At 43.3% G+C, this 12,852-nt stretch overlaps 1 protein-coding gene across 5 annotated transcripts in view; it reads right to left on the bottom strand.

The window, feature by feature from the left end:
* Positions 1 to 12,811, bottom strand: part of Gak (cyclin G associated kinase) — a 56,763-nt gene extending 43,952 nt beyond the window's left edge. For 3 of the 5 annotated variants that reach the window (XM_048447014.3, XM_048447015.3, XM_048447016.3), the window contains exons 1-6: positions 12,558 to 12,811; positions 8,101 to 8,162; positions 7,236 to 7,295; positions 6,347 to 6,461; positions 4,105 to 4,247; positions 1,396 to 1,521 (exon numbers count right to left, since the gene is read on the bottom strand). In XM_048447014.3, coding sequence (XP_048302971.2) covers positions 1,396 to 1,521; positions 4,105 to 4,247; positions 6,347 to 6,461; positions 7,236 to 7,295; positions 8,101 to 8,162; positions 12,558 to 12,702 — 651 coding nt within the window. In that variant the 5' untranslated portion in view covers positions 12,703 to 12,811. Of the gene's footprint in view, positions 1 to 1,395; positions 1,522 to 4,104; positions 4,248 to 6,346; positions 6,462 to 7,235; positions 7,296 to 8,100; positions 8,163 to 12,557 lie in introns of those variants that run through there. The other 2 variants (XM_085691502.2, XM_048447018.3) reach the window with 2 other exon arrangements.
* Between the last annotated feature and the right edge of the window lie 41 nt (positions 12,812 to 12,852).

Raw genomic sequence — 12,852 nt, 5'->3', positions numbered from 1 at the left:
AATGAGTTGAACTCTACACAAAACAGACGGGCACAATGAAAGGATGCAGGACTGTATCCACATGTCCCAGATAGGCAAGACACTGGAAAAGGATCACTAAACAAAAGGAACTAGACTGGACTGATGATCCAAATACACACTGACCTGAATGATTTTCACTCACAAGGGTGGTGACTGACAACTCTGATATACTGAAAACTGAAACACTGCATATACAGTGGGCTGTACAGTGGGACAAATGCTGAGCAGCAAAGGCAGGGCTTTCAAGTATCCTTCTTGGGTTTCAAATTCAACAGGGGAACTCGGCATCATCTTTGCAAAGGTAAGGACACACTTGGTCTAACAAGCATGGCTCTGATGTGGTGACAGACCTCCAAGTAGCCCAGAAACCCTGCCTTTAATAAGGCCTGCATCATGCTAAGCAATAACTACAATTGTCCCTGACAGGCATTATACCAGAGTAGTTATGCCTCTTCTTCCACAGATGCATCCCTAGGAAGCAAGTGTCTTCTCATGAAAGGCAATCTGGCCTTGAAGTGGCTTCACCTGAACTAAGCTGCAGGCCTCTCAAGAAAGAATATTTTTAAATATTTTTTTATACTATGGATTGAATTTAGGTCCTTGCTTATGCTAAGCAAGTGTTCTATCTTTGAGCCACATCTTCAGCATCCAAATGACATTGCATTTTTCCCCCTAAGTTTAGAATGACAGAAAAAGCCTGGAGATAGCTGCACAATAATGTGAATATCTTCTTCTTTTTTAAAGATTTGTTTATTTGAGTTGGGTGGTGGTGACACATGTCTTTAATCCCAGCACTCAGAAGGCAGATGGATCTCTGTGACTTTGAGGCCAGCCTGGTCAATTAAGAGCTTGTTTCAGGACAGGCTCCAAAGCTACAGAGAAACCCCGTCTCAAAGCAAACAAGCAAAATTTATTTATTTATGTATACAGTATTTTGTCTTCATATATGCCTGCACACCAGAAGAGGGTACCATTATAGGTGGTTATGAGCAACCATGTAGTTGCTGGCACTTGAACTCAGGACCTCTAGAAGAGCAGCCAGTGCTCCTAATCTCTGAGCCATCTCTCTAGTCCTAATGTGTGTATCTTAATGCCACTGAAATATGACTTAAAATGTTAAAATAAAACTTATGTATATTTAAGACAGTAAGAAATAAACAGAATGAAGATAGTTAGAGGTAGGTTGATAAGAATAGTATGAGATCAAATGAATTATCCATTCTGTTTAAATCTGTGGCTACAAATTAGCAGAGTAAAGCCAGGAAGATGCTCCCAGGATACAGTACCAGGGAATCTGCTAAGAATTTTTATTTATAAAGTCATACTCAGACTTGTACCTGAAGACTCAGAGGGGGACTCAAATGCATGCCTCACCTCTTCCTCCACCATGGCTCGCTTCTGGGCACTCCAGCTGTAGTCAGGATAATGGGAGATGGTTGTGGCACTGCCAAAGTCACAAAGCTTAATGGTCCCCTGGTTACTAAGCAGTAAGTTTTCAACCTGCAAAATGCCAAAGGACGATTCTTATGAACTTAGTGTGTACATGGAGCCTAAACCCCAGCAAAGACAAACAGGAGTAGTAGTCATGTTCAATTCCTTATCAGGAAAACCCCTTGCACCAAGGTCCAGGCTGCTGGTTGCTAGGGGCTACTATAAAATTTCGTAAAGTTAAAAACATCTACCCAGCAAACAGATAACCTAATGAAAGACAATGAACCTTCTGAAAAGTCAGAAGATAAAGAATAAAATATACTACTAATATCTACATTAATTTAGGAATAAATCTAACAAAGATAGACAAAAGACATTCTATACAGAAAACCTTCAAATAATTGAGTTTTTTGTTTTTTAAGATGGGGTCTTACTTTGTAGCCTTGGTTGGCCAGGAACTCATTATATAGACCAGGTTGGCCCTGAACTTTCAGAGATCTATCTGCCTCCGCCTTCCAAATGCTGAGATTAAAGACATACACTACTACACCCAGCCAAATTTTAAATCCATGACTCATAAAATTGCATGTAAGCCTAATTCCAGTACATAGCTTTACTGACATCCTGTTCCTCTTTCTAGATACATTAAGAATTCTGTGCACTCATCAGTAGAGTGTCCCAACACAGGTCAGCCAGCCACCTACCATTCCTAGTCTAGCTCTCTGTTGACAGTCTATCAACCACGATGAAGAGTCATAGCAATTCTAATAAAATTCAGAGTTTTAAGGAGGTAGGAACCTGCAAAATGAAAATGCAAATAAACTATAGCTACTTGTATGATCTGTCAATGTTGAGGTGTACGTAATACCACAGGCTGGCAAAGGGAAGAACTATGGAGCTTGTTTGTCTCCAGAATACCCAGGGTTAGATGCCTGCACCCTCCAACTACAGAGGACATTTGCTCCATAGATGAGCCAGATGGAACTATTCTCAGGACACACAGGCCAGCAGAGTCAGCTACAAACAAGGGAAGTAAAACAATGTGCCTGCCACGTTGTTCACAGAAGGCTACATAATGAGAAAGTCCCACGATGCATATTCCATGAGATAAGGCTACAAAGAAATACAGATGGAACTGAACATAACACTGAGCAAAAGCCAGGCACAAAAGAGTGCACAGGTATAGGTACATTCAAATGATACCAGACCAGAAAACAAACTGTGTAGCATCAAGGGAACCAAGAACGTGATCACTGAAAGCAGGCACTGGCTGCTGCACAAGTCAGATACGCAATACTGATGTGCCTGTTTCACAGCAAGCAGTGACTAGGAGACAGCCAGCTCTTGGGGCTCCTGAAGTAGAAGGCTACAGGTTTCACCTGTGCAGACACCTCAGTGGACAGGTAACTGATTCTCCACTAATTTTATTCTTTATATTCACTTTTTTTTTTAACACACATCCACCTACCACCACCAATAACCACATTGTTTTCAAGTCTAAAGAAAGAAAGAAAAAAAGAATGAATGAATTTATTTTGTGTAAAGAAGTGTATGCATGCTACAGCATATGCGTGGACGTCAGAGAAAAACTTTTGAGAGCAAGTTCTCTCCTTTCATCACATGGAGCCTAAAAATCAACTCAAAGTTGTCAGGTATGGTGGTTTAAATGAAATTGGCAGCCGGATCCTGTGAGTTCAAGACCAGCCTGGTCTACAAGAACTAGTTCCAGGACAGGCTCCAAAGGTTTGAAGGCTTGGTCCCTAATTGGTGGAACTGTTTTGGGAAGGGTTAGGAGGTGTGGCCTTGTTGGAGGAGGTGTGTCAGAGCGGATGGGCTTTCAGGTTTCAAAATTCTATGTTATCCCAATCTTTCCCCACCATTACCTCTGCCTCCAATTTGAGGACCAGGATGTAGAGTAAATTCTTATTGTGTTCTAGCATTATGCCTGTCTGCTGTCATACTCCTGACCACGACGGTCATCGGTCATGGAGTCACCTCTAAAACTATAAGCAACCCTCCCAACTGAATGTTTTCTTCTATAAGTTGCTTTGGTTATGGCGTCTCTTCACAGCAATAGGAAAGTAACTAAAACATCAAGCTGGGTAGAAAATGCCTTCACCTGCTGAGTTACTTTAAGATTTTTTTTTAAATAGACACAACAGGGGAATGAATACTAAACTATGGCAATACAACTTTAAAGGTTTTATTCAATAATATACCAGGAATTCTAGTAAGTCAAATATATAAGCAAAGGCAAAAGAATAAGAGGGAAAAAAGCAAAATAAAAAGAAACTGAAGAAAAAGGTGCTGGTAGCTATAAATACTCAACTTCATTAATAACAGGAAAAGGTAAAAGAAAGTCAAATGACTATACTCCTTGGCCCGGCTACAGCAGTTAAAAAAACTCAGCAATTCAGACAGGCAGGTGCCATCCTCAGCTAGGCTGTGTCTTTCCATGTAAGTGATTCCCCACCAAGGTCAGAACTGCACCAATGGCAGCAATGCTGTGAGCAAAGGCAACTGAGAAGCTTAGAATGACTGGACAATAGCTGAGCAAAAAGCACTGGGCTCTGACCAAGCGTGAGGGGCACAAGGACTAGTAGGAGAACAGAGTGTGAAGACATACAGCCAGCAATGTAACCTAGCTGGTACCTTGAGATCCCTGTGGATGATGGGTGGTTTCTGCCTGTGCATATGCTGCACTGCTCTGCATGTCTGGTAGAAGATCTTCAGAATGCTGTCGCAGGACAGAGGGCCTTTACATTCAACTCTCCTGAGAAACTCCACCAGCTGTCCTAAAGAAGACAAGTGAATTTAGTCACCTTGAGGTTCTACTTGCTTACAGGTTTGGTCTGTCTCTGCATGTGGCAGCCCAAGCAGGAGGAGCATTTCTAAGGCCTTAGTCTGGGTGTATACCCAGTCAGTGCCACTCTAGTCACTCCTTAAACTTCTGTAGGAAGGCAAACAAAAGGGGGCCCTTGTAACTTTGGGTATGAGAACAGCCCCTGCTCTAGGGAGGGTAGGGGACGGAAATGGTTTGGAGCATCCCTGGGACAAAATAAGAAGCAAAACCCATCATATGAGAAAGCTTTGAAGGCAGAGGGAAAACTCTAGCAGCCAAGACAGAGGCAGTGACCAAGGTCACTGAAAGAATGATCACAAAGCAGAAGTTCTAGGCTTATATCCACAGCACAGCAGAGGCAGAGCAAAAACCCTGACCCTTACTATAATTCCTCACCACAGTTCCCCTGGTCCAGAACTACATTATGGCTTGCTGGTAGCCACATTCTGGCTCCTAACTCTTGCAGGATTAAACGATTTCCTGATCCCACCACACTTGATTTGCAGAATCTACAAAAATCCAGAGGAACAGTGGCCCTCCAAAGAAACAGGGGCCCTGGTGAAACATGGGCAGGCTCCAAGGGGTAGGAGCAGGTTTGTCCACCTAAGCTCTATGTCAGACTGATCATAATGCAAATTTTAACTGGTGCATTTGATAGCTCATTCTTGGTAAGAATTAAGAGAATTTTATTGTTTTGATACAGAATTTCAAAAACTTACCTTTCTGAATGCTAGGATTATATACGTATGCCACCATAATAAGCCACAAGACTATCTTAAAATTTATTTATTATGGGGCTGGAGAGATGGTTCAACAGTTAAGAGCACCTATTACTCTTGAAGAGGACTTGGGTTTGTTTCCTAGGATTCACATAGTGGTTCATAACCATCCATACATAACTCCAGTTCTAAGGGACCTGATATTCTCTTCTGACCATCATGGGCATGAGCACATATGTGGCACATATACACACAGGCAGGTAAAATCCTCACACACATGCAAAACTTTTAAAACATTTTTTATTACATTTTCAAAAAATTTCACGCGAGTGCGTGGTGACAATGCACACAGGAAGTCAGAGGATAATTTGTGGAAGTTGCCCTCTTCTCTCATCATGTGTGTCTTAAGGATTGAACTCAGATGGTCAAGTGTGGCAAGCTCCTTTTCCTCTCTGGGCCTCTTCTATCCCAACACTCCCTGCTCAGGTGGACACATAAGCAGCCAGTTGTACCACAGTTTTCCCTCAGCATAGGCATCACACAGTCCAGACCACACTGGGAATGACAGTATTTTGGCAGATATTCAGCAGTGGAGCTCTGTAATGGACTTTGCTATTTTTGAGTGGTCAATTCCACTTCATAGCCAGAGTATGGGGTTCAACTCCCCATTGTTAGGATTGCAGGAGTGCAATGCCATACCCAGCAAGGGGGAGACTAACCTCAGGCATTACCCATAGTCACTTAAGCAACCATTCTGTCCCTACAGATCTACCTGAGGTGTGTCCTATCAGTGGATCAAAGAGTCTTCCTGATGCTTTCTTAGGTTTGACTTGGATAAGGCCACATGCCAGCTAAGGGCTTCCTCCATTCCTCTCAAAAGAAAGCACTATTTGCATTATCTAAGGACATGTCACTTATGGGCCTGTGTTGATCCTTTTCAGTTCACATACAAGGACACTGAGGTTCCATTGCATGCCTGCATCCTGCTCTTCAGAATCTAAAGTCCAAGGCCAGGTATGGTAGCACATACCTTTAATCTCAGCTCTTGGGAGGCAGAGGTAGGTAGGTATCTGTGATTTCAAGTGTAGCCTGGGCAATACAGCAAGTTCCAGGCCAACCAGACCTACATAATAAGACTGTCTCAAAACATACAAACAAACAAAGAACCTATAATCCATGAAGGACACACAAAAGTATATTCCAAACAACACAAACACCAGTGGAGAGTTGTTTGCTTCTTTCAGCCAAGACCACTGTATTTTCAGAACATCTTGGGAGCATTTAAATACCATTCAAACAGGTCAGAAAACACTTAAACTTCAAAGCACTTTACCTTTACAGAGCTCTGTAAGCAGGAGGAACTCAGCCTGCCCGGTATCCGATTCCTCTTTTCCTATGGATGCTGCAGAGCAGAACTGGACAATGTTGGGGTGGCCGGAAAGTTTTTTCTGCATGTCTTGTTAAAGAAGATATCAGTAAGTATGTCCACAACTCTGGACACTTAAAAATAAACATTCATAAGTGTTAAGAAACCAAAGTTATGATACTCACATTGCCTTATGCCTCAGCACACATGGGCATCTGAACACAATGAGGAGAGAGGGGCAAGTAAGTCAGTGAGAGGGTGAAATTTGTGGCAGGAAGCTAGTGGAAATGCTAGACATGAGCAGGCCAGAGAGACAGGCAGAAGCCCTCTGGGTTCCACAACAGGAAGATGGTCAGGAGTGACTGTGCCCACTCAAAACTCAGGCAGTCATTGGGGTATTAGATAGCACAGCCTAAAAAGAAAAGGAAGCAAATTCTATCTGCAGTAAAGACTATGCCTTAACATGTGGTAGAAGAGAATAGGCAAGAGAGGTCCCATCAAGTACCATATGTACATGGCGAGGAGTGCAAGCAGGGTGTACCCTCATGCCCACGGATACGGTAGCATCCATTAGTTCTTGCCCAGGTCATCAGAGGGGCAAAGTGGGACTCTCCTTGTGATAACTGACCCATCTGTTTGGCATGGAGACTTCAAAGGCAACCCTCTTCCCAACATCTAGGAAACTTCCACTTAAACTGTGAGAATGAGTAATAGAGAAAAATCCTCTACATGAGAAATCTGATAAAAGCAAAAGGCTGATTTTTTTTTAAACTTATCACAGGAACCTCCCAGGAACTGTGTCAAACCTGACACATTTAGTGATGGCAATAAACTCTCAGTCCCAGGAAAAGGATACCAAGAAGCAAACTTCCTGAATGATGGCTCTGTTCTTTTCCTCTTCATTGGATAATAATCTCTGTCAGGGAATAGCACACAAGAAGATTGAGGTCTGCTTACCTTCTGCTTAACAGATAAAACATCCTGGAGATTATAGGCAGTTTCTGAGAGACATTGAGTCTCAGGGAGCATAGTATACCATTTACGTGCATTTGAACATCTGATCTCATAGAAGTTTAGAAGACGTGAATGACCTTTATACTCCAAAGACCCAAGAAAAAGTAAAAGGAGGCCAGAGTAAAACAAGACAAACAAGGAGAGAGAGTATACACCAGCAAAAATAGGTATACAAAGTGGACTGTCAAAACCAGCCCTGGTCTGGGGATCCACTGGCTATGCCCCACCCTTGCCAGGAGAGGACACCCCTGCTTGACTATCAAAGCAGAACTGGACTTACTGCTATGTCTCAGGACGAAAAATTCAGAGCTGCCTAATTGGGCATCAAGATCTAGAGACCACTTCCTACCACATTACTTTAATCCTATTTACAGGCAAGTTATGAACGTAAATTTGGTAAGTAGCTTCTGAATTCTTCAAATTCCTGAGTCTTGTTTTGAATGTGGAGCAGAATAGATGAAATCTATAGAGGGTCACTCCTACTCCTGCCTCCAAAGTGGACCAGAGAAAAGCTTCCAAGAGAATTCTCAATGTAAGATGGAGTTGTGGGCATAAGGGCAAGCCCTGACAACATGGAGGAAACAAGAATTAACAGAATGAAACTGATGGATACACACATAGTAACAGAGATGCATTCTTGAAAATAGCCTAAAACATCTTTACAATAAACTAAAATCTCCATAAAATGACTCATCATTAGTTATTACCTTTAATGCATACTCTCTGCCACTTCCCAGATCTTGAGCTTCATAAACAAATGCGAACCCTCCTGAAAAAAAAATTGTCAGTCAGTGTTATGACTTTTTTTCCCCCAGGGCTATGGCTTAAACTTAGAAATACCTTTACTGAATAAAATCCAAATTTTGGCCATGGATAGTAACTGTTTCCTACAAAAACAAAACAAAACAAAACAAAAAAACTGCAGCCCAATTTCTATGCCACAGCCCTTTATACTTTCTGCTCAGAGACAGGGAGGGAAAATGTAAGTCAGATCAGCAAATAGAAGAAACAGGAAATCTGCAAAACCAAAAGCAAGTACGCTGAAAACAAGTAAGTAATATTGTTGAATTCTATCTGGGTTATCATCACTAAGGAAGGCTAATGTAAATAGAAAAAAAAATGTCAACACCCAGAGGAAGAAAGTGGATTACGCTCTCCTGACATCCAAAGAGAAAAAAACTGACCAGTATCGCTCATAAAAATAGATCAAAATATTCAGTACGTTTGTAATATTTTGACTTTTTAAAACAGGATCTTGCTATGTTGACTCTGAATGTACATTCTCTACCTCAGTCTCCCCAATGCTTCATTTAAACAGACAGTTCCATCATAAAATTTAAAACTGCCAGCAAACCAAGACTAGAAAGAAACTTCCTCAACCTTATTAAAAAAAGTCCCTAAAGGTCCAACAGCAGCAGTGTTAGTGGTAAAATGAGAATAGGAAGAAGGCCAAGGTGCACATTCACATCACTGATACTCAGTATTATACAAGAGTGTTTTGCCAATGAAATCAGACAAAGAATAAAATCAAAAGCATCCACATCACAAAAGAAGTAAAGATGTTTTCACTTGTAGATTAAAGTGATCTTTCATGTAGCAAATTTGGTAAAATTCTCAAAAAGAAAAGAATAGAGAGAAAAAGAGGGAAGGAAAGAAGGGAAACAAAGAAAATAGAAGAAAAAATGCAGACTGGCAAGATGGCTCAATAGATGAAGGAACTTTCCACCAAGCCTGACAACCCAAGCTCAATTCCCAAGAATCTGCATTGTGGAAGCAAAGAAGCGATTGCTCTGACTACATGCTAGTCATGACATGCCAACCCTCCCACCCCAAAAAAGAAAGAGAAAGGAAAAACAATTGAACTATAACTAATTTAGGAAGGCTATGGGATACAAAAACAAGATACAAAAAAATCAGAGGTGGGAGAGATGGTCCAGCAGTTAAAAGCACTCTTGCAGAGGACCCAGTTTCTGTTCCATGCAGCTACATAGTTGGTCATAATCTCTCTTAATTTTAGTTCCTGGGGATTGGATGCCCTCTTCTGACCTCCACAGTACCATGGATGCACACAGTGCATGAACACAGGCACAGTCACACACATAAATTAAAAAAAAAAAATCAGTGAAGACTTAGAGCAAGTTCCAAAATGAGTAGAAAGCTACCTAGCTTTATGGTTTTGCATAACAACCTATTTCACACTCAAGTATCACATTGATAAAAACTATGACAACAAAGTGTAGTATTCCATAAACTCCTCTGTGACAAAACCTGACATAAACAGACAGGTGCAATTTGCCTACAATGAGAATATTTATTCATTTACTTAGAGACATAGCAATATATTTGACTATAGGAATTTTTCTCAACCCTTCTGGGAACATCCCTTTCAGAACTTGAAGAATTGTGACATTAAGTACCTTCACTGTGCTGGGGGGGGGGGGAGGGTGTTAAAGGCACACGCCTTTAACCTCAGTATTCGGGAGGCAGAGGTAGGTGGACCTCTGTGAGTTCAGGGCCAGCCTGCTCTACAAGAGCTAGTTCCAGGACAGCTAGGGCTGCTATACAGAGAAACCTTGTCTCAAAAACCAAAACAACAACAAACAAAACAAAACAAAACAAAACAAACCCCTTTCATAATTATATTCTTTTAGCTTGAATCCCAATGGCCCATGGTCTAAGGCTGCTGCTGTTCAGGATACTCATTTAAATAATCTATGTAAAATACTACAGATTTCTTACTGTCTCAATCCAGAAAAAAATTAAAATACCATATTAAGTTTAAAAGAAAGAAATCTATGGCTTACAACTGCCCTGTTTATTTTTATTCCTGCCTGGGCCAGAGAGCAGAATGAGCTGCCCTGCACAGACAGTGGCTGCCCACACTTCCTTGTTTTTCATCTTGGGTTCTGTGTGGTCTGGGTAAGCTTCCTGCTTTACACAAACCTCCCTCTACTGCCAATCAGGACCACCTCCCACCAGAGACGGCCTCATGGCTCCCTGACCAGGGAGGTACAGGCCACAGCAATCTTCTGCCGGTTCCTTCTATAGAAGAAGCCCTCCCACCTATCCTAGAATTCACATTGTTTATTGTACTGCCCCACCCCAAGCTGCCTCTTCCTTCCAGTGTCTGAACATAAGTCTTATTTTACATTCCATACAAAAAGACGCCAGGTCTGCTCTTCTCTTCCTCTCTCCCTTCTTCCTTTATACATGCTAAGCAAGAGCGCTCTCTATCACTGAGCTATATTCCCAGCCCTTTTCACTTTTTTTGTTTGTTTGTTTGTTTGAGACAGGGTTTCTCTGTAGCTCTGGAGCTGGTCCTGGAACAAGTTTGTAGACCAGGCTGACCTCAAACTCACAGACATCCGCCTGGCTCTGCCTCCTGAGCGCTGGGACTAAAGGTGTGTGACACCACCACCCAGCCCTTTTCACTTACTAACTAGCCTAGGACAGCCTTGAATTCTGTTTGTAGCTCAGGCAGACCCTGAAGTTGGAATTTCCCTGCCTCAGACTCCCAACATGCTAGGATTATAGGTCTATGCCATCAGTCCAGGGCTGAATTTCTTGAAAAATAAAAGTAACTGCCAGGTATCTTCAGAATAACAAACGGATGGCATCATCTTTATCATTCCAACAGACGAAAGGGAACATTACATACCATCATATCGTTAGTGGAGGCATAAATCCATCTTGAAGGAAAAAGTGTCAGAGGTCTTCTCACCAAATCACATCCAAATCTGTTTCTCTCCACAGTGGAGAATATATGTGACAAAGCTACTGCCAAAACATCCCGTCTGCTCTTCCACGGTAAAGAACACTGAACAAGTTCCCTGCTCCCACTAAGCACAAATGGCATGGATAACTTCAACAGGATGATTTCCCCAAACCTGAGAGCTACTTCAGATTGGGTCAGGCCAGTTTTCTCCCTGAAGCAATTTGGCAGAACATAACAAAGTTTGGCAGGTGAATTTCACAGCTAGTGAGACCTGGCACACTCCAAGGTAATGGTGGGGGGAGGGGAGGAGGCATAGAAATGGCTCAGAAATGAAGAGTATTCGCTGCTCTTGCAGAGGAGAGGACAGCATTAGATTCCCAGCACCCATGCCGAGGTTAACTGTCTATCCAGTTCTAGGAGATCCAATGCCTTCTTCTGGCCTCAGCAGGCAATACATACAGATGTTGCAGACAGGTGTTCATATACATTAATTAAAAAAAAAGAGGAGAAATCACAAAGGAGAGAACAGGATTCCACACATACCAATTGTAGATCCTGTGTGAGGAACAGAGAGGATGTTCAGGAAGCTACAAACTAGGCTGACTTCAAGACACATGACTATGGCATTGTCTACCGAGCGAGGTTTTTAAAGGTTACACCTACTGGCTTTGCTTCCTGTAACTTATAAGACATCACATACAGAAATATTCAAGAGGTGAGGCAAACACTAAAGCTAAAAGAGAAAATGAGACTACAAAGCCCTATCTATTCTCTCCCTCACCGAGCAGGGGGGTTGCTATGGACTGTAGAGATCCCCAGAACTCAGCAGCACAAGCACTAAAATCTGGAGACAGTCAGTCTCCTTGACGCAAAAGCAACCCTGGATATAATACAAAGAATAATTAGATTATGACCCCAAAGTGACTGGGCTCACCTCCTAACTCCACCTTTCAACCTTTTGAACTTTTTTTTATAAGCCCCAGTCACAGCCTTGGCCCCAGACAGAGGTGGTCCCTCCAGTCCCAGGCCTTCTTTACCGGACAACCACCTGCTAGCATGACCCTTGTACGAACTCGACGCTCCAGGAAGTGTTTAACCCAGACGCAGCCTACCCTTAGCAATCACCTCCAAAGGCCCTAGCAAAGGCCCCTGTGGTCACTCTTCCCTGCCAGGCCCCAATCTCTTCACAGTGATGACCTGGTCCACATCCCAACAGTGACTATTGCCACTGACTCTGCCCACAGACATGACTCCCGCGGCCCTCAGTTGACCCACTCTATATCAGTGATTCTCCCGGGCCCAGACTTGATTCATACCCTGGGCACAATCTTTCTAGCTGCCCCTGTCGACAGTGGTGACCCTCGCGCGCCCTGACTTGAACCGCACTCCAGCAGCGACCCTCCCTGGCTGCTCCAGCCTTCCGCGGCCTGGAGACGCCTAACACCTCACCTTCGGCTAGGACCCGCCGCACCCGCAGACGTAGCTCGCCCAGTTCCACCGTCTGCCCCACGAAGTCACTCTGGTCACGGCCGGCAGCTCCACCAAGAGAACCAGGACCTGCCAGGAAGTCCAGCGCAGACTGCAGCAGTGACATGGCGGCGGCCACTCAGTGGCAGCGGGAGCCAGGCTCCGGCTCCGCACTGCCGGGTCAGCAGCTGCAGGAGAACAACTCGGCCATCTTCCGCCCGCGCCGTGACGTAAACCGAGAGCAGGTTGCGTCGCTACGCTGCGGCCCCGCCCCGAC

The sequence above is a fragment of the Myodes glareolus genome, chromosome 8 (genome assembly GCF_982192425.1).
Source record: "Myodes glareolus chromosome 8, mMyoGla1.1, whole genome shotgun sequence".
In the NCBI taxonomy this organism is placed as follows: Eukaryota; Metazoa; Chordata; class Mammalia; order Rodentia; family Cricetidae; genus Myodes; species Myodes glareolus.
Note: the sequence above shows the minus strand (reverse complement) of the source record. Positions and strands in the feature narration are given on the sequence as shown.